The 21,834-nt window shown below is 48.9% G+C and overlaps 3 protein-coding genes across 3 annotated transcripts; all 3 read left to right on the top strand.

Moving 5' to 3' along the window:
* Positions 1 to 1,811: 1,811 nt before the first annotated feature.
* PFICI_13277 (uncharacterized protein) lies at positions 1,812 to 2,959 on the top strand (the record flags this gene model as incomplete). The annotated part of the gene is made up of 2 exons (XM_007841858.1): positions 1,812 to 2,219; positions 2,285 to 2,959. 2 exons carry the CDS (start codon positions 1,812 to 1,814, stop codon positions 2,957 to 2,959), a joined length of 1,083 nt encoding a protein of 360 aa, XP_007840049.1.
* A 3,404-nt stretch (positions 2,960 to 6,363) lies between these two features.
* Positions 6,364 to 8,502, top strand: PFICI_13276 (uncharacterized protein; the record flags this gene model as incomplete). Its single annotated transcript, XM_007841857.1, has 7 exons — positions 6,364 to 6,527; positions 6,581 to 6,720; positions 6,768 to 6,857; positions 6,914 to 7,194; positions 7,255 to 7,545; positions 7,601 to 7,690; positions 7,762 to 8,502. The coding sequence occupies 7 exons, from the start codon at positions 6,364 to 6,366 to the stop codon at positions 8,500 to 8,502; spliced, it is 1,797 nt and encodes a 598-aa protein (XP_007840048.1).
* Positions 8,503 to 10,295: 1,793 nt separating this feature from the next.
* Positions 10,296 to 12,742, top strand: PFICI_13275 (uncharacterized protein; the record flags this gene model as incomplete). The annotated part of the gene is made up of 3 exons (XM_007841856.1): positions 10,296 to 10,520; positions 10,718 to 12,374; positions 12,453 to 12,742. The coding sequence occupies 3 exons, from the start codon at positions 10,296 to 10,298 to the stop codon at positions 12,740 to 12,742; spliced, it is 2,172 nt and encodes a 723-aa protein (XP_007840047.1).
* Between the last annotated feature and the right edge of the window lie 9,092 nt (positions 12,743 to 21,834).

Genomic DNA, 21,834 nt, shown 5'->3' with positions numbered 1-21,834 from the left:
ATATTCACTGACTAGAAAATCTTCTAGCCAGTCAGTGTGTCTATAATTAGAAAAAATGACCAATTCAAGCCACCTTGCCCCCTTGTCTGTCTCGACCTCTCGACTCTGACCATGCCACGAAAGACGGACCCACTCCACGCCAAAAGGGTCCTTCTGTTCTGAGCTTTCTCTTGTTCTCTCATGGGCAGACGTCCTCACTGGGGCGACGCATTGAGCTTGACCAGGGTATTTGACATCTGGGGAGCATGCGAAAGAGTCGTGTTCTGGCCAGTGCACCACCTTCTCCACCGAGAAAAGCGGACATGTGTTTGGAGTTCAGGACTTTTTCTTTGCTTAACCACCCAACAGCCGCGTCACTTGCACTTTTGGATGACGCCACTGTCTACGTACTTTGCACCTAGTATTTCTTGTTTTGGACGCAGGCGACATATGAACTAGACAAAGCTGCTCGATATTATAAATTACTCAGGATCGTGACCATTGTCGTCGCTTGATAAATTGAAGTGACATGGCGCAGCTCTTGTTATAATAAATGAAGTCGACCATGGGGGGGACAGCAAGCCGTGTTTGCCGTGCAGTCGTCGCGTCTGCGCATGTTTTACGCTATTATTCCGTTCTACCCTAGATAGCGGATATCACACGGGATGATAGTACATTTATCAGCAAACGTAGGTACGAATAGTGTACACTATATGAGGGAGGCCCTGTTTGCTGCCAGCGGCCGCTCCGCTTTCGCCGAGTAACGGCAGATGGTGATCAACGTTGATGGTGCATAGAGTTGTGGCTGGTCTGGAAGAAAAACCCGAAAACATTTTGCTGCTGGTTGCTCATTACTCATTGGTGCAACAGTGGGCTCGTATTGAGTGAAGTCATATCGCGCAGATCTTCTTGTTGCGGATTCTGATCTCAATCTCAGTCCACGGCTGCACGGAGACTTGTTAAGCTTATACTATTCGGCAGACTTGACGGGTGTTTGGTTGGGCTATTGTTGTTATTATTATAATAATCACGAAATAAGAGGAAAGCTGGCTGGCGCCACTTGAACTTTTCTTCACATCTTTTGTTGACACTACAGCGAGACGTCAGCAGCGAAGGATGAAGCCCAATCTATCCCAGGCCAAGGCCAAGGCGAAACGACCGGGGACCTGCAGGGGGGGGGCAACGGATCGGTCTAGCATGTCGGCACTGGTCACTTACCTCATGGGGCTCGACTGCCCAGCCTGTATGGCCGCCTGCGCAAATATAGTGGGCCTGGACAGCGCGTTGCCGGGGCTGAGTTTCGCTAGACAAGCCCAAAAATGCTCAAAATGCTGTTGCTGGGCTCACTGGGCCTGCGTCAGCCCGGCTGAGTTGAAGCGTGGTAGCCGGTTGAAGAGGGGGATCACCGCTGAATTTTGAGCTGCGCCACTCCTTGCGAGCGCACACAAGTGGTCCGTAGTACGAATCCTCGTCGGTTCCGTCCAACCACCAGACAGCGCAGAACCAGTTTAGTTAGCTGGTGCTGAGTTTGTTTGACCCAAACTTTCGCGGCTCCTTTGAATAAATACAACAGCCACCCGCTGTCTTACAGGACTATTTCTCCTTTCGATTACTATTCACCATCGTTTGTACACTCAACAGCGTGTGTCTTTTTTTCCAATCAACGGTTAAAAGTCACCACCAACCCGATTCAATCCATCAGATCCATCTCCACCTTCGCTTGGCTCTGATTCATCCGCTCTACTACTACGAGGCAACCCATAAGTCGACTCGCCTGTAAATACATAATCCGAACAACCACCGCCAACAAAACAGCATACACTTAATTCGCCATGGGAAACGTGGGCAGATTCTTTTGTGTGGCTTTGCCATTTATACTCACAACCGCTAGCATCATCTGCATGCTTATTGTTGGTTTGACTGGAGTCACGGGCAATTCGAGCCTGTACATCTTCCGTGCAAACGTCACGGATCTCAGCATTAGTTCCAGCTTGGTCACATCACTTCTCTCGCGGGATCTCCACGAACTCCAAGCTCGTCAGGGAGACTCATCAAGCTCGACAAGCAGCAGCTGGCACGATGCTTCGTCCCTAGGTTCGTCTACTGCAAGCTCTGTTTCGTCCAGCGCCAGTGCCGCCGCCGCCAGCGCCATCTCTAGCGCTCTTGGTGGCAGCTCGACCAGCAGCAACATTACTGCCACTGACCTCGGACTCGACGATCTCTACGATGTCAACCTATGGGTGAGTAATTCCTAGTCTGATGCATGTTTGAATTTCGTTGAACACAACCACTAACTCTTCATTAGGGATACTGCTCAACCGACTCTGACGGCAACCGGGACTGCACCAAGGCCAAGTTCAACTGGGCCGAGTCAACCTTCAACGACAGCTACCTATCTACTTCCGGTTACAATGTTACTCTTCCCGATGAGATTTCCGATGCCTTGACTGCCTTCAAGACCGTCACCAAGTGGACCGAGGTTGTCTACATCATTACCATGGTCGCCCTGGGTCTTGAGCTGGTTCTGGGTTTCTTCACATACTGCAGCCGCGCCGTCTCCTGCGTCACCTACCTTGTCAGCGGTATTGCCACCACCGCCGTTTGCGCCACCGCCGGTATGGTCACTGCCTTGGCTGTCATTGTTGTCGGTGCTATCGAAGGTACCGCCAAGGCCTACGGTGTCACTGGCACCATCAACAAGAACTTCCTGGCCGCTGCCTGGCTGGGAGCTGCCTTTGCTATTGCCGCCTCTCTGTTCTGGCTATTCAGTGCCTGCTGCTGCAAGCGCGACCCCAAGCAACGTCGCAGCAAGCAGGGTGACGAGAAGCCTTTCCTCTCCACCGGTGCCTACGCTCCCATCCACGACCACCAGAACAACAACCACAGCTACAACCAGCAGGCTTGGGCTCCTCGCGGCAACAACGCCCGCTCGGATCTGGCCTACGAGCCCTACTCTCACTCTCACTCTAACCACGTCTAAAACCCCTAAGTTTTTTGTGGTTGAGAGTTGTTGGCAGTGGCTAGTTGTCTCGTAGATAATGACTGCTGCCTGCTGCATATGCATTTCTGGCGTTCTTCGGTTGGGAAATGACGGAGATGGATAGTTGATACTGCTTTTAGATGGGGGCTGCACAACAGCAACACCCCCGTATGTTATACCTGAATGATTGCTACGATACCAATAAATGTTCATTGTATCTTTACACATATGGTTGTTTTGTGCTTCAAAATGTGACATTTTGGTAGATGCTTATGTTTCGAATAACACTCCTGTTAATGGGTGCTGTCTCTGGCTCTGTTGTCCGCCCATGCTTGGAAAGCCTCAACCGCTTCGTATGAAGCATGCCTGAGGATATGCCAGTATCAAGTTTATCAAGGTCAAATAAGTTGGTGCAGATATCGTCTTTCTTTTTAACAGCGTTGCGTGCATTGTTTATAGCTTCCGATCTGTGCTCCCTCCAAATCATTGCCAACCAGGCCGCTTAATTGATGCCCTCTTTACTGCCGCTGGGAAGAGTCAATTTGGATCTGATACATTTGTGCTTGTTATCTTGTCGGACCAGGCTGAAGTCATCGTCCCATCCAGGGTCACCCCAACACATGAGAGTGTATACTGATATTGATGAGTGATCTTGAGGATTGGGATTACAATAGGTATGAAACACCCGTCCACGAACTCAGATTGCGAGGTACAGCAATTCGAGACTCCTCACCAGGCTCTTCACGTGCAAGAAATATACTTTGATGGTCAAGATGCCCTACGTTGTTATCTCAGGTAGGGCGTTGAGACTAGGGAAGATTCCGAGACATTATGAAATCATAGAAAAAAGTCTCAATTCGGCTAGAGTAGGAGACTTGAGCACACACTTTGAATGACTTTAAGATGCCCTGAAACGAGCATATTGACATGTGCATTGGCCCCAACAACGGAAATGCTTCTAGTTCCCATATAAGGTTTTTTCAGCGATGACCAGAGAGGTCAAAATAGAAAGAATAGTGCGCAGCGCTATATAAATATTTATCCTCGTGTAGATCATGAACTATTCATGCCCAAGATTCAATAAGGTTTCTTCTGCTGCTTACTATGCCAACAACAGTTTTCTCTCCTTCTCACCACCTTGCCACAGAAGCCACTCCCTATGCTATCTCCAAGCAGTAGCTCAACCATTGGGTTTAATTGGAATGCCACTGAAACGTGTTTGCTGGAATCAAACACTCGGGCTTCAATTTCGAGATGCTGCTTCTATAGTTGGATATGTACTTGTGCCTCACGATAGCCCATTTGCCGAGCCTGCATTTCCAGAAAGACGTGATGCAAAGGAAAAATAGATACACCCGGTTCATGACTAGACCGACAATTAAAATAAAAATAGAACGCTCCTACTGTAAATGACGACTTTATTCTGCATTGTATCCGCAATTGTCCCCGGTCTCTGGCCCCATCGGCAAAGATGGTATAGAGGCCCAACTCCACCCGGTCGTGTCGATCTCGGAGCGATGTCGGATTTCTTGAGACTGCCCAGAATGATACCATGGCGTGCATGGGAGCTGAAGGTTGCGGCAGTGGTTCTGTGTTCAAAAGATTTGGATCCTGATTCGCTAATCATATGGAATGATCCGTTCCCATGGTCGAAAGATATGAGAAGTGGATGTGGTTGTAAAGCTTCCTTTATAATCGACGCTAGTTACATCAGAGATGTATAGCATAAAGTCATGCAGTGGAAGAACATGGCATTTCTTTTTGGTATGAAGCTGAATTATTTATCGTCCTTCAACATTGGTAGAAACCATAGTACCTAGTTCTTGCGTATTACTCTTCGATCAAACCCCCTGACTAGTTTACTCCCATAGGACGCATGAGACACTTTTGACTGAATCTAGAATGAGTTCTTCAATTTAAAATTTTCGCTATCGATAGATGGTGCACTTCAGATTGCGTTCAATCAGACATGCAATATAAGAAATCGTAAAACAATAATGCGTTTACCACTGGTACAAGCCACACTTCTGCTTTGTTTCATCTCTCTTGAATGTCACGAAAATGACAAATCTCAGTCAACCCGCTTTGCCTGTCTGCCAAGTTGATTACATGATATGATAATGCAGTCAAAGACGATGATCGAGGTTCTCAGCACTCGAGGAAATTTCTTGTCAGGATGTAAGCGGTTAGGTGCCTACTACTACTATAAAGGGTACCTAGAGCGTTATGCGAGTTGCATTAATGTGGCTTAGAGGATTGGGGAGGCTTGAGACCACGAACCATGGACCAACTACATTTTGGTAGGATTGGGATGAGGAAAAAAAAGAAAGTCCTGAATGTTCTTCCCATGTGACGACGTAGCACCGCCACGCGATGCCCATGGCGCTCCATGTACAATCGAATACTTTGTATGCTTACGCCGCAGCCGTACATTTCTCAAGTATAAACATGGCGTACCAAATTCATAATTACCTCGAGGGGTGCGAAGCTACACTTCTCGAGTTGCTCAAAAGTATAGGCACAATGAGTCTGAGCGGAGAAGTGAGCTCGTTTCCGTTCAAGTACGTTATCAGGCAGTCTTCTGCTCACGAATCCGTCGCTTCAGGTCGTCCGGATCCACTGCAATTGATCAGTTACAGGTGACGCGAGCAACTTAAGATATCTGACGCGTTTCTCTTGGGCGATCGTGTAGGCTTTTTCAAGCCGTAGACTGCTAATGATATTGATAAACTGAAATCGAGGAGTTCGCTTACAGAACGGTTGTGGTACCGCTGTCGAGTGAATCTCTACTGGATCTCCTGCAGGACGGTGAGTAGATTGTCTAGATCAACGTTGTCTGGAGGCCTTACTAGCCGCTGGGCGCTGGGAAGCAGGCTTGATGATGATCTCGTGAGCACGTGTTGGGGTCGTAGTGTAAGAATGGAGCACAGGAGACGGACTGGGCTTTTGTAATCGGCCTTTGAAAAGCTCTCGGCGCGGTCGGGGATGTTCGTGACTATGTGAAGATGACATTGTGGGACGTTTTGTATTGATAAATTGATGAAAAGAGTCTGAATTGGTTGAGCGTCGGAGAATTATGAAGCAAAGCTACGTTGAGTCGCATTGGGAGTCTCTGGGTCGTTCAGACAACTAAAAGATTAGGTCAAGGTCAAGATTACCCCACACTACGGAAACGACTTGCTCAGCACCTACCTATGGTAAGTCCATATTGCTTTTCGGGTGGGATTTAGCCACCCTCTTTGTTATAAGGCTATCAGATGTCTGCCTGGCAGCCTTACCAATATCTCCAAGGCATCTCAAGGAGTTCCGTATGACAAGATCAGAAACGAGTTTGTTTATAACCCAGCCTGCAAATGTAATCCCTTCTTCCCACAAAGACGAAAAAGTACAACCCACATACAACAATGTCTACACCGAAGAAGAACAGCATCTGCATCACGATGCTTAACGTGAAGACTGACTCGAGGGCCCTCGAGCAGGTTGGAGCAGACTTGCAATATGAGGACTCGGATGCGTTTGAGAGCTTCTTCACGGAAGAAGTTAATAATTCTCAAGGGCCAATTCTACTGTATTGCAATACCTGGTATACGAAACTTGAGTAATGGGCTGACCAAGCAATAGTGGCATCGAGGGCTGGCAATTTTGGACTGACGGGATGCTCAGAAAAGTGTTACCCAATCTACCGCCTCCCACATATCACCAGATGGGCTCTCAAAAATCGGCAGCCACGTCCCTTCCAACAATGGACCTTGGAGGCTCAGGTGATTAATCAAGAATACATGCTCGGTCTTTGCTAATACCTTTGCAGAGACCAGTTTTGTTGTCAACTTTATTGACATGGTTGAGTTGAAACAGCTCAGTCAGACTAGAAGGAAAGTTATGTGCCTCGACGATTCACGTATGTGCACTTGGGCATATCCAATGCCTCGCCGTCAAGCTGCTTATGATAAATAGGTGCTGCCAAACCTGTGCGAGTGTTTTATTGGGCCTGCGAGGCCGGGGGTATAAACTCTCACCCAGATCGACCGATTATTGTTGTTTGCGTTGAGACACGAGATCCAGGACTGGGCTTGGAGCATCGTCTGGAAAAGGAACTGGAGAATCATCTGCTGTTCAATCAACGTCGCTGGGATCGACTTGAGCAATCACTTCATTGGATTGCTGTCGATCTATTTTTCATCTATAATAGATGGGACGAGGTGTTGGGGGCTATCACAGACACTGTGGCCAATACAGTATGCTTGACCCCATCCTATGCATTCACTATAAACGCTACCTAATGTAACCATAACCAGGATATACTGGTGTATCTGAGGTCACTACCAACCATGATTCTAGCTAGATCGATCCACCGAAACATTGGAACATTGATTGAGTTGAGTGAGTACATCTATCTCCATGAAGCAGTAAGCCAGCAGATCAAAGATGCGGTCGGCCGCTCTGCAAACCAGAAAGCGAAAGAGCAAGAAGGAAATCAAGCACCCCGACATCTCGAAAAACGTCTCGGCGAGATTGAACTGCACCTTCAGCACGTCAAGTCAACAACAGAGATCATGCAAAAGCAATTGGAGAACCTGCTCGCACTGGTATGTATTGACTCTCGAGATGAACTAGCATAGTCAGACTAAGCATTGGTCACAGGCTTTCAACACCGAAACAATCGAACAAGGACGAACGGTCGCTCGATTAACTGGCTTAGCGTTTGTCTTTGTGCCCCTGTCCTTCGTGGCTGTAAGTCGGCTAATTCATTGATTCCCAATTTTCCGGTGTACCCCAAGTATGCATATTTAACTAGTCCAAAGGGTTTGTTCGGCATGACTACAAACAACTGGAAAATTATCTGGTACACTCCAGCTGCCGTTGCATCTCTCATTATCACTGTTCTGGCTGCTTTCTTTAGCCATCAGGCAATAGATCTGTGGGACAGATATCATCACGAGGCCAACCACAGCAAGCTGTCAAGGTTATTAAGAGCAAACACGCTTGACTTTGATAAGGAAGCGGCTAGGTCTTCCGTAAAGCAGTCTACCCGAGAGGCTATGATACGTTCAGTCAAGCAGAAGCTGAGCCGTAAAAGCAATGTACTGCTTCAGCGACCTGAAGCACATCCACCACGCAAGGATCAACAAGTTATTGAAGGTTTCGCCGAACCGCCACACTTTCTAGGAAGCCACACACAGAAGCCTGACTTGCCTTCTCCGAAAATTGCCAATGATCGAGAATCGGGGCAACAATCAGCAACCAAGCCACCAAATGGCAGTAGAAGAGATGTAGGAGAGCTTACAAATGACCTCGAACTTTTCTCTGTGCAGCCACAAAGAGAAGTTCCATTCGAAATAATGAGCTATGGTCCGGATTCTAATGTCACATTTCACATGCGCCGAACAGCTGAGATTCAAAGTACTATTGATCGCAAGCTTGAGATTGTCCAAGGCTTCAATCATTCTAAATCTAATCGCAACCGAGAGACATTCATGACACGCATCAACTATGGCATGCGGCTCAGCGATCAACACCAAGCGGCCAAGCCAAGTCAGGTCTAGACAACTGAAACACAGCGGTTCAGCCTGGAGGTAGTAATTGCCAAGAAGAAAAAGAAAAAGAAAAGGAAAAGAAAAAGAAGGAAAGATTGCGGAGCCTATAAGATATCTTTACAGATAACACATTAGCCACGCGATTACAAAGTGTCAAGGAGTCATGGGTTCACTTATTGGTTTTCTTATCTTTCAATTCATATTTCCATCTCTAGTCTTCTTCAATTGGACTCATGAGATATGGAATATGTGACAATTTGCGTTACAAATCTGTTCGATTTCAACCTTTTCTTGAAGTTCGATATGTGATAGAAAGGGTTATTCTCTATTGCAGTGAGAGACAATTTTTTATGAATCCGGTAGCTTATTTGCCTGCCTACTCGTATGAGAATGTAATAAAAACATATATAATCAGAATTAGATATTCGTTTTCAATTTCATTTTGAAGTCAAGTTTCTGCCTGAGAAAATCTCAAACTTAATTTCTCCAGTAACTCAGAGCACATAGCGAATTCGGCCACTGCAAAGCTTGATGCGTAGACATTGAGTATCTTGATCTCTCTCAGTACCACGACTCTCGATGCTCTGCTGGCAATTATTCCATTGTTACGATACTAAATTTACTGTCAAATCCGTAGTCAAACATCTGTTATCCGTATTCATCTCCATTCTTTCCTATTCAGCAGATAATACCCCGCGGCAGCTCGTACAAGGCCTAGCTGCCAGTTGAGACTTAGCAGGGCTAGTACATACTGGACCCTGACGCAAGTTTAGAACGCCATCTGACACTAACGCTGGATCTAGAGCCCCTCCTTTGGTGCGCATGTTTATCTCTACTATGTTTAGCACATGTTGGCGCCAACTGAGATCTTGGAGAAGGTTACGACCAATACGTAGCTTTTCAATTGTCGTCGTTGGGTGTTTTCCTAGAGAGAAGCTCCTACGATACTGCATACATCTGGAGATGCCTTGTCGCCATGATACTACTGATTGATCACACCGTTTGCATTACAGTATCATACAGTGCTGCTTACCGTCGGCAATTGTGCCGACGTGCCTATCGATAATCTCAAAAACCGGCGCGTGCACTTGCCACAAGTCGGCCATACAACTGGCCATGCACCGACGTTATTGGCTGGGAAGAAAATCAAGGTGGTCCTGGGGCTCGCCCTGGTACGAGGTCCAAGCTGTTAGTGGCCCGGCCAAACAGAATATCCGTTTGCTTTTTTCCCCTCCTCTAGTGTAGCACCAGGCAAATCGCGTCACTACGCTAGTCGGTACGGGAATACGGGCGACCTCGACTCGAGAGCCAGGAAAGAACTGAGAGCCTTTGGTGGGTTGTTGTTAAGAGCTCAGTGATACTAGTTAGCAAAGTCTAGGTATGAGTCGCAAAGTTCGGGGTCCTTTCCAAGCCATTACCCGCCAGCCCACCCGAGCTCTGGCCCAGCCCCTCAATTCAAAGAAATTCCTTTGCTATTTTTTTTTTCGCGTGCTTTTTAAGAAAAAAATAATTCCCCGCAAACCACACATATAACATCTGTGCCTCTCCGTTGTCGGCAGACGTTTATACTCGGAACACCACACGCGACTTCGGACCTCTACAGAGCTCCCAGATCCAATCCCAGATACCGGCTTGTTAGTGTACTGCAACAACTGTGCCCCGGGATCGCCTTTCAGCTCCTGGTCTGGTCTGGTACGGTCTGGTCCGGTTTGGCCTGCCTTGCCTGCTTGTGAGCGTGCGGCCATCCCCGCCTCTCCGAGAACAGGCCTCGGCCTCTTTACTCTCATTTGCTCGTCGCGCGCATGGACGCCCACTCACTCATCGGCGCCGCCTCCGCGTCGTTGAGCCCGACCTCCCCCGTCAGCGCCCGCCATGGCCCGGCCATGAAGAGGAAGAGAAGCATCGGCGCTCTCGACAGCAGTCCCGGCAGCGAGAACCCCGACAATGAGGACCAGTCCCTGCTCGAGCGCGAAAAGAAGCGCCAACCCGGCGTCAAGCGCGCCTGCAACGAGTGTCGACAGCAAAAGGTGAGTCAAACTTCTGAACATGTAGGACCGGACAAGGCAGGACACGAAAGGGCCTGAGCACCCACGACTCAGAAACTCAATTCCCACGCGGGTGACTGTGGTCCAGGGTCTTGCGCGTACAAGTGCATACACACACATGGCACAGCTCCGAGACATGCATTGCAAAAACCGACGCTAACACGACTCTCGTACTATAGTTGAGATGCGATGTCGTACAAGAGCCCTTTGCGAGCTGCTCGAGGTGCAATCGCCTCAAGCTCGAGTGCAAGATCGAGTCAAACTTTAAGCGAATCGGCAAGCGCTCAAAGCACGCCGAAATGGAAAAGGAGATCGATCGACTCCGGCGCAATATTGCACAGGCCAGGGTACAAGGCTACACCATGGACGATGAAGACGACTTTCAACACTCGCAACTCCAATCTCCCATTGCCAACAGCGCCTATACACATACTCGAAACCCCTCTCTGATGGGTTCGGATGAGGCTGTCAATTCCCTCCTCACGCTCAAGAGGGGTGGCTCCTATAGCGTTGCGACACACTATGCCTATGAGCTCGAGACGGTCCGCTTGACCGAGGGAGACGTCAATAGTCTGTTTAAGGAGTTCTTCACGCATTACCACCGCTTCCTCCCATTTCTCAACCCAGACCAACCTCCCGATCTTTACTTTCAGCAGCATGCCCTGCTCTTCTGGACCATTATAGCTATTGCATCACGACGGTACAGGGCCAAGCCAATCTTGGCAGAGCTGGCCAGCGGCCCATTCCATAGGCTTCTCTGGGGCACAGTCGGCGACGTGCCGAATAGTTATTTCGTCGTCAAGGCCCTTTGCTTGATTTGCACGTGGCCCCTTCCCACGAGCACTACAACGGCTGATCCTACTCACATTCTATGTGGAGTCATGATGAAAGCTGCCACTGGAATCGGTCTGCATCGGCCTAGCCATACACAAGACTTTTCCCGAGTCTCTGTTGAGTTGAATAAGGACCAGCTTCATGACCGTGTCACGACGTGGGCCGTCTGCAACATTGTCGCACAGCACGTGGGTACAGGCTATGGCCAGCCCGCTTCGAGTCTCTATGATTGGACCCTTGCCATTCGCCCAGGTGAAGAGGGACCCTTCACGCTGAGCACTGAGCTTGAGGCTAGACTCAGAATTGAGAGATTCTGTGACAAGGTTTCCAAGGAAATGTATAGTAACGCCAGCGATCCTCGAGGTGTTGCCGGTGATGAGCACCGCGCCATGTTGATGCGAGTCTACCGCCGGGACTACCAAGAGTTGCAGGCATCCGTCATGTCGCAACACTTGTCATCCGTGGTCGAAGCTCACCTCAAAGCTGCAGCCGTGCATCTGCGCCTCGCTGGTTTCTTTGACTCTAGCAAGACGCCTGGCTATATGGATGACTTGATGGGGTTGTGGCGTGCCATTACCAGTTTCTTGGACCTCCTTTTCCTGGATAGCAACATTGATATCCTGCTGTATGCCACCAACTACATGCAACAAATGCTCGTAGCAGCCGGCTTCGCGCTCTTGAAGCTGATGCGATCATTCTTTGCCAAGACCACCTCAGATTTTGAGCGTGGCAGGACCCTATTTCATAACACGATTCAAGCAATCAGACGAACCAGCATTCAGAACAACGATCTTCAGTGGAGGTTGGCTGAGTTGATGGTTCAGATGTGGAACGGGGCGAGAATTGATCAGACCAAGACTTCTTACCACGAGACTGACCCGTTGGAGATTGACGACAGCCTACAGCTCAAGGTCCGCTGTCGACACAGTATGAGTCTCGTGTTTGATTCCATCTGGCGATGGAGGGAAGACTACCAGGCACAGGGCCGTGGATCGCTTGACTGTGAGTTTATTTCTTCTGTTTTCTTTGCGTTAGCACACCACGTCCGCGTGGCGTAGGGAACTTACTAATACGAAACAGCTCTCAAACAACCGACTAATCCGGACTCAGCTAACGAGTCGTCAGCATCTTCGACACACCTGGATAGCACTCTCATGGCTCCCACAAACAACCTCCCCAACCTCATGGCAGCAAATGGCGCCTTGACGCCCAATGCCACTAGCGGAATGAATGCTGGACCAAGCAGTATGATTGCTGGCATAAACTACGGAAATGATCCGAATTATGACTTTTTCGATCCTCAACATTGGATGCTGGACGGATTGCTCGACTTCAACTACTCATACGCACCACCTCTGGAAGGCATCTAGGAGCAGTCGGGCTTCCAAAGGTCAAGAGAGCGTTAATGATAACGCCATTTATATGAGCTACTCAACAAAAGAGCGCGCCAGTTTTGCCAGCATATGCCGTGGGCGATGTCTCTAGGCCTCGACGTCATGACGGACCTGAACATCACCGGCGACTATGCATTGGTTTCATCAATTATGGGTAGGCGCAAATCTGGGTTACACTTGCAAAGTGAGGCACTTTGCTTCACTTTTTGAGCCACCAGGCGTGGATTCATAATGTTCTACTTCTATTCTTGTTTCTTATGATTCTTTTCCTTCTCATGGGCCACGATGAACGACTTTTCAACTGTGCATCGAAAGCCAGCGGGCGAGGCCAAAGTCTTTTCATCCTTTGCGATGTGTTAATACCCTTTTCATTCGACTTGCCTTGCATTTCCATATTTTATTGGCAGATTCAAGCTTCTGTTATTCTGAAGTCCAAGTAGCATTTTATGGTGGGAAAAAAACAATTTGGTTTATTGGAACAGGATCATGGAGCCCCCTACGACCCTCCGAAAGAGATAGCATCAACCACGTAGGTATATAGGTCTTCAACAACAAAAAAGGATATAACGAGAATGATATCTGTGCTACCTGTCATCAAGACATGACTATGCAACAGTCTGCCGTGAAATCATGATTACAAAACATAAGATACGTGCTGCTGCAAGGTAGGAGCAAAAAGGAGCGGCCCGCTGCCTGTCGCCTCCAACTTTTGCGTGCATGATCTTGAAACACAATGACTTGCGAGTCTGCATAGTTGGGGGTTGCTTGAAATCCAATCGCATCAGATGCCGTGTGTAGATTATGGTCTTTTTATATTAGTACGAGGTAACTCATGTGATTACGGCATTTTCTATTCTTGACCTCATCTGACTCTGTTTTGTCCACCAAAAATTTCTAGGCTTTAGATGCACCATACATCTGGCCGCCACGTTTCGAATTATTGGGGTCCTACTGTGTTTCAAGTTCTTGAGTAGTTTTCTTTTTCTTTTTTCTTTTTCCCAAATAGGATAGAAAGGGTAACGAAGGAAGAAGGAATGATAATAATAAAGTTTCCGTCCCCTGGGATACATGAGTTCACCTGTATGCACCTCCAAGCGATCCGCCCCCTCCTCTCTGGTGGGAGACTAGAAAACTGTCTGTAATCGAGGTGGATGCAAAAGAAGGGGGAGATCAAGATGGAGGGGGTAGCCGTGATGCCGAACAATGAGGCCCCCAAGCAAGACATAGTATAATAAAACATCCAGTGTGACATTAGAAAGACTTTTTTTTTTCTCCAATTCTATTTTATTTTTGAATTTCATCCCGTTCTTCCCCACGAAAAGAAACAAACTAACTTAGGCGACCTTTCTAAACAAGGCGCGCAAAGGTGGGGAAGAGCAGTGGTTAAAAATAAATAGAAAAAGAGACGAGATCCGATATATTTCCATCGAGACGTTCTGAATGAGGATACAATTTTCAAACCGAGCTGCAGGAGTTGATTAGAGCATCATGACGAGGATGCCTTTTTACCTTGGCCCCACTTTTCGACGGAGAAACCAAAAAAAGATAAAGCATACCGGGGGAGAGGAGGGGAGGGGAAAAAAAAAAAGAGGGTTCGAAGGAATAAATTGGATCATACATAACGCTGCCAAGTTTAGACTTTTCAAGAATTCCCTACTAGTGACGCATTACCTCATGTCCTTGCAAAGAAGATATCGATGATGGACTAGCAACTGACTAGTAGCACAAACTAGATAAATGAATGTATGAATAGATAGAACGTGCAATGGAGAAACAAGAAGGGGTAAGTAAGGAGGTAAGGGTCGTGGTGGGGTCGGGCAAGGAAGAAGGGAAAAAACTGGCAGGACCCGCATCGCAGCTTTCCAGTGCATGGCAAGAGCATGGCATGATATTCCTTCTGCAAGATGCACAGTAGATTTGTCGTATGGCAACATCACACTGCTTCTTTTGCCTCTGTAATTAGATTTCCGAAAGAGCGGATAGGATTGTGACGCGCAGGTGAGGGAATAGGTAGGGAGGGGGGGAAACAGAAGGAACGTGGAGCGAGACGATAAGAGAGGGGAAAAAACAACATCGTAGGCTCGAATTAGGAGTGCTTGGGGCATTGTCTGAGTGAGCAGGTCAAGATTCTAGGCAGTCATATACATTGTAGCAACACAAGTACGAATATACCTGCAGTCTTTTGACCACAAGAATGAGCCGCCGTCGCTTAAGCCCTCCTTATCTGATCATCGTGATGGGGGGGTTTTTTTTTTTATTTCCTTCTTTTCTCTCTTATGCGAGCCATACATGAGGCTTGCCCCCTTGGTGCACTAGATCCCCCAAGTCTCCGACGGCAGGATTCGTTGGGTCATGTCGCATTACGGCGGGCGAGCGTGCGAGCGTGGTATTCCTCCAAATACCCATCGAGTACGCGAGCAATGTTACTATATGTACATGTAGTGCTGGCTTGAATCATGCATGAGTAATGTACCTAGGCAGTGGCAGGTAGTAGAGATTAGTAGTAGTATTAGTAGGTAATTACCTTCCTTGGGCGACGGGAAGCTCCGCGATTGCACAATAATGGCAACGAGAAACTGGAGATGGGGTTGTCGCACATCCACTTTTCAAGACTGAAAGTATACAAAGTTTGGAGAAAAGAGACCGCTCTCAAGCCAACCAGGTGATACAGAATCGTGTGTGGATTGCCGCCGCAGCCGCGCTTGCCGCAGAACCACCAAGCGGTTGGGCGGTGCGAGCCGTGGTGAATAAACGAATTTGGGTTTGAAGAAGTTGCAATCTTAGACCCTGCAAAAGAAGATTTGACGAGAACTAACAAGTCAGTGTTCAACCAATTGGAAATAGAAACTCGTGTTAACGCAAGGACTACTCGCAAAGACCCCAGTGCAACTTGCGGTTTTGTGACTGGCCCCCAAAAAAACCCCCCTCCTCTGGCTTGCAGCATAATCTCACGTCAAAGCCGGCGTTCACAGACCAATGGAATCCTTCAGACCACACTCGTAGGGCAGACGAATCATATGGTAGAAGCCGGAGTTGCCTGTCTTGGCCATCATTATACTTTCTAAGCTTCGGAGCCACAAAGTACTTGGTCTTTGATGATGACAATGATGATGATGATGATGATGCCGCCTCTCCGTCGCTGGAAAAGCAAGGTTAAGTAAGTATATTGATGCAACGCAACAAGTCGAAAAAGGTAGCATGTCGTGGCATGACTGGCTGGAGAACTCGAGCAGGTAATTTTCCAATATGCCTGCCTACAGAGCGGTCCAAGTTTGTCGCAGGTCGTCAATGCTCTGAGACTGGTCGCAACCGAGGCGATTTGCTGCTGAGCACAGTGTTGCGTACGTGGTCCCCTGAGTAAGCAGTGTTTGCCTTTGATGTAAGACGATTGGTTGGAAATATGGTATAGCTAGCGGACAAACCACTATGTAGGTTGTCCCGTAAGCAGCAACTAACTCAAGGCATGACGCTACCGAATGCGGCCCGGTCGGCAACCCGGGCGGGCCTCTTCGGAAGGCATTCTTATTCTTCACCCAGGGCTGAAGACCAGGCAAAAAAAAAAAAAAAGGACAAAAATACCGGCGTACCCGATTGATCGAATGCCCTTCTGTCGCATAAAGTAGAGAAACATCTTCCAAAACTCCTGGCCTCGAAAGGGGCCGCCCAGAGGCCCAAACAGGCGGCCTACGTAGCCACGGCCACCACTTTGGGCCTGGGGGCTGTTCACGATGCGGCCCATTGGGCGGCCACGTGTGGAGTATAGTCTCCCCACGACAGCGAATTGCATCGCGAACCATGGTCCATAGGTCATCTAAGCGCGATGGTAATGTGCCCGGGCCGCAGGTTTGGGGACGAGTAAGGCATTCTTCTCTTTCTCAGTCATCTTTTGACCCCATATGGCTTCCCCTCCACCCCCTTCGCGGTCCCTGTGCTGTACAGAGGTGCCACGCCGCGGCGCAGCAATCGTGCCTCGCAGGAAATGGTTCGCACCCATTGGGCGATACCTGCGTTTGTCACGCACTGAAGAAGTTCCCCCCTCGTCAGCTCCCAGACCAATCACGAATGCATTCAAAGTCGGCATTGAGCAAGAAACCCCAAGTCATGAACCCAACGATCGCGAATCCGCTTTCGAATTGCAGTGCAACGGCAACGCTTCGTTTTTCCACAAAGAAAGATGAAGTTGCCACACTTCCGGGGCGACCGATGAGGGTAAATGCACTGGATTGGCTCCGTATTGTGGTACGATGGGGATCTCGATACTACTGGTTGTCCAAGATTGTGTGTCATCTCGCAACCACAGCCCCAGATGGACAGAATGACGCATATATCTCGTGAGATATCAGAGAGGGGGGTTTCTTCGGCCTATGACTTTGAAGACTTCACCGACATGAACACCGTCGGCAGATCAAAATTGCTTGACTGGTGGATAATATGCCGTCAGAGCGAATAAGTTGTTTTCTCCATCAAAAAAGGACCTCTTCTTTTAGTAGGTAGTAGCGAGTACTACTGATATGGCATTTGGAACTTGGGCTTTAATTCGAATAAACATTCTCCATTTTGTGACAAGCCTTATATTGCAAAAAGCGAAGGAAGCAGGGACAAGGAGAAAACAAGTAGTGCAAACTTGGTTGTACGATCACAATGTAATGATAAATCCATCGAGACGCGCGAGGCTGCCCTTGGTGGTCTTGAAAACCACAAGGGATGACTCTGTGTACCATGGGAGAAAGGAGGACAGGATCCCACATACACTTGAAGTTGAATTTCGACGACACATCCTTGTGCTCCCCCAAACAAGACCAGAGACAAGAAGATCTCATGATACTTCCAAAATTTCCAATAGGACATACAACGTCAGTTTCGAGCACAGGTCTCTGCCGCCCATTACCACGCTCTGTGCAGCTTCACCCAGGATGGGAAGGAAGTCGGTAGGAGCACATTTCCGCGCGTTCCTATATGCACTGTCTGAAAATGGTGTTGCGGGAACCAGGCGGACGGCGTAGCTCACCTCCATGGATCTCGAGTACAGGACTTGATCGACACTGGTACTTGCAGTAACCTGACTCAAATCAAGGAGCATAGCTTGTTTTTCGTTAGGTCGTTACCAACAGGGATCTTGACAATTGTTGGTGCCCTTGCGCTGTTTCTGGTAATAGTTGGATGCGAAACGGCGTCGTTAGATTGAGTTCAGAGTTTTGTGCAACTGTCGGGTATTCGCCCGTGATGCATTTGTACATATCCCACGCTTTTAGGCCTGTGCTTGGTCCCATGGTTCAATCTTCACTGTCAAGGTTGTATAATGTGGCGCTTTGCGACTGAGCAATCATAGCCTCGAAAGGTCTGGTCGGATCTGGCCAGAGTTGTTGAGAGCATGGCACTGGCGTAGGTAAGATTAGATCGAAATGTATTCTTCGGCTGGATTAAGCGATCAAGCGCTCGGCTCCGCGTTGGACGGCAAGCAGTAAGTAGGTAGGTAGTACGGCTCCATTCCTGAGCAGCGGTACTTGACTATCAAGTGGTGTTTGGGCTGGCCCACGTGGAATGCAGTGTTCATGTTCCGTGAACCATCATATCATGGCGCTTCGCGGCAAAATCCACCTCCCATTTACACGCTTCTACAAGTGGTGGGCTGGAAGGACAGAATAGCGATAGCGTAGCTAACATACTCTAAAAGTGCCGACAAAGGATCCGCTCCGCCCTCGTATCCATCACTGGACAATTTGCCCCAGATCGAGATGTGTACCCAGAATTCGGCTCTTTGAACAACAAGTGCCCATCTCATGCGCTTGGAGTACGCTGAGCGCGCTAATCTGCAAGGAACTGGAGCTCAACGCGGCAGTTCTGAGAAAAGGTAGTTTGCGTCGTCTTCCCAACTTCTTGGAGGCTATTGCAGCATTGGTACAGATGAATACACGCCGATTGATCTGGAGATCGCGACAAAAGCGTCAAACCCCACCGGAAGAGTGAACATCTGAATTCCAGATCAAGGAAGGGGAAAAATTCATGTCGCGTAACGACGGATCCGAGGGTGCGGCCCCAGCGCTTGCTTGCAGGTTGAACCGGGGCAAACCCAGGCAAGGCTGGTTGTGTGAGGCATTCTTTGAAGCACAAAATCTGGCCAATCAAACAGGCAAAGGACGGCGGAGAGCACCCTACTTGATCTAGTTGCGACCGGGGGAGTGACCCTGGAAGGCTGAAGGTCGGAAGCTCATCCAGGCTTCCAAGGCAGGTCTGCGGCACAGCCAGCTGAGCGGGCCAGTAGTCAAGTTGCGCCAAATTTCGTCGCGTCCAAGACCGTTTGCCTCTGGGATACGTACGGGATAGTCAGTTGGGAATAGTACCCACGGCGTCTGTTGAGCCAATAGTAAGCGGAGTGATCTGGTGCCCGCAAGTCCGGACCATTGGCGGAATAAGAAGAGAGTTAGAATTTTGTCGAGTTCCAACTAGTCGGAACCCAATTGAAATGGTGTTGGGCGAGGCATTGTATGAGGAGCGCGCGGCTAAAAGGTGACCATTGCTCTCATGTACACTACAAGAAAAGACAGGCAGACAGCAGTGATCTCATCCGCACGACCCTGAGCCAGGGCACACTCGCTGGCTGCTCGTTCGCTCAACAGAGCATAGCTACGAGGTAGGTCGTAGCTAAGAGCGCAGTGGAGGTGAGATGTACGTATGTAGTGTACATTGCAGGTATGGGGTTTATTATCGATGTTTGGGCCCCCACTGAGGCTAACCGTTTCCAGACTCAGAAACCAAACTGTCGGGTCGCTTCTGATAGGTTGTGTTCCGACATCCCAGGCCTGCAAGGTGGATGCAGGATGCATGTGTACCTAGCACTTTGAGGAGTTGTGGAAGGGCGGCGCGACTTTTCAACAAGTACACTCACTGTGCGAAGCGGTTGACTTCGCACGCGGTCAAGTTCTTTGCGTCAGGGTAGCAGATCAACGACCAAGATTGCTTTCCTATTTGGCCATGATGTGACTGCCAACTTTGCTCATCCGGTACTTGTTTGCAAAGCTCCCTCCCCCCCCCCCCCCCCTACGCATAATGCTGTCCGGCTCGAAGCATCCCCTTCCCAAAGATCGATCCACGGACCTTGCCATGCAGCCAGACACGTCGCTTGTGGTCCTCCCACTTGCTCATTGTCTGCCCTACGCGTATCTGTAGGCGGACAGGCAAGCAGACAGGCAGGCAGGCAATGAATGGTCCGCGGAAGCGGTTTAAGGAGATTGATCGTCCGAGAGGGGGTCTCCAAGTGCATCAAGAGGTCGAAAGCAGTCTAGCACATGCTGCAATAACTAGGTCATTTACCGCTCTTTGCTGTCTGAACCAGTGTACCGGTATCTCGCTGCCCAGGAAACAGCATGCGTGTCGATGTGACACTGGTCTCTGCCCTCGTTCATTGCCGGCAAAGCACCCCATTTGAGACCAGCGTCCTTCTTACGCGCGACAACAGGCGCCGAAGCAGAATGTTGGTTGTTGTTGTTGTTACAACGAGATAACAAAGCAATAAAAAAGAAGTCGACGGCTTGTGAAGTATGTGCGTAAAATCTTTAAGCGCGCTTCAAAGAGAAGCAGGGCCGGGAGCTAGAGAAAGTACTCTGTAGGTAGGTATCTGGTCGAATACCCCATTAGATCAACGTTGAATATGTGCGGCGCAAGCGAAGCTGTACTCCAGAGTCCATACAGCAACCAGCGTGACACCCGCCAAGTAGCCCGTAGCAATGGCGCCGGCAGCATAGACAGCATTGCTCGTCTCGGCAGGCCGAAAATACCATGCTGCACAGGAGCTTATGCCGCGGGTGGAGCTGCGCCTGTATCCGGAAACCTCGTAGGCGATCTCGACGTGTGGGAAGCGAGTGCAAGAGACTTTCGGCAATAGCAGGCCATGGATAACAAGACCTTTGAACACTTTCCCACTATATGCCCAGAACAGTGATATCAATGGTTGTGTCGTCTGTCTCGATATTGTCGAGAGAATGGCGCACTCATGGATGTTTGGTTGTAGTGGTGCTCGACTTGGCGAGAGCGTCAGAGTTGAGCTACCCTACCTGGGCTGTGTGCATCAAAATTTACGGGGCGCAAGCTCAAGCTTCGTGGGGGCCGAGCTCGGAATAGCAATCTTCTGTCGACCCAGCGGCGACTAAGGTAGGAGCAGGCCGCCAGCAGAAGGCTCAAGGTACGTATGGTGGTTGAGGTAGGTGTGCAGATACCTTATGTATGCGTATCCAAGAGTTCGTACCTGCTGTTTTCCTACTACGTACTACCTAAACCAAGCATGAGGTATTGTACAGTACACGAGCGTATGTAGAGCTTGCATGACATAGTCCATCCAAACGGGTATGCACCATAATGACAAGACACATGGCACAGCATAATACAACAGGTCTGTAAGCAAGCATTACCTTCTTCAGTGCTCTACGTCTCAACCTTGAAGAACAAGAGATGAATAAACGTCTGCTTACTCCTTGGAACGAACAAAGATCAAGGGTGCGCTGCTTCTCTTGGTGGCCTCTGTAGAATTGCACGGACGTGTAATTAGAGTGACGGATAGATCTTTTCCCCCATAGACCCGAACGCTAACATAGAACTTACCTGGACATCTGATGGCTCTGGGTACTCAGTACTAGGCCGGAGTATGTTACAGTGGTTATCAATTGGAGGTACCGCCTACCCACAAAACTTGCATCAACCATCCTCCATTTGAATTCCCTTCCTTCAATCCGCACCTGCTATGTATAGCTTCTCCGCTGTGCAATTTCTGTCTGGATTATCCACATGGAATGGACTATTCATCGAACTTGTTGCTCCTGCATTGGGAATCAAACGACTACGTACTGTAGTGTAAAAAGAGCCGACCGGGAACATTGTCGCTCAGAGAGACTCCACGATGGAGAGATGAGTCAATCGGGATGATAGCCGCTTCATTGCCCCATAGCTGTCTGGTAGTGGTGGTGCACTTGCTTGACCACCACCGTCTGTCTCTACACTAGCACATTAATAAACCAGGTAATGTTGCCAGCACGCACAGGTACGTAGCCTTGACGTGGATTCAAGCTTGAGCACAG

Source organism: Pestalotiopsis fici, assembly GCF_000516985.1.
Source record: "Pestalotiopsis fici W106-1 unplaced genomic scaffold PFICI_Scf_11, whole genome shotgun sequence".
Lineage (NCBI taxonomy): Eukaryota > Fungi > Ascomycota > Sordariomycetes > Amphisphaeriales > Sporocadaceae > Pestalotiopsis > Pestalotiopsis fici.
Note: the sequence above shows the minus strand (reverse complement) of the source record. Positions and strands in the feature narration are given on the sequence as shown.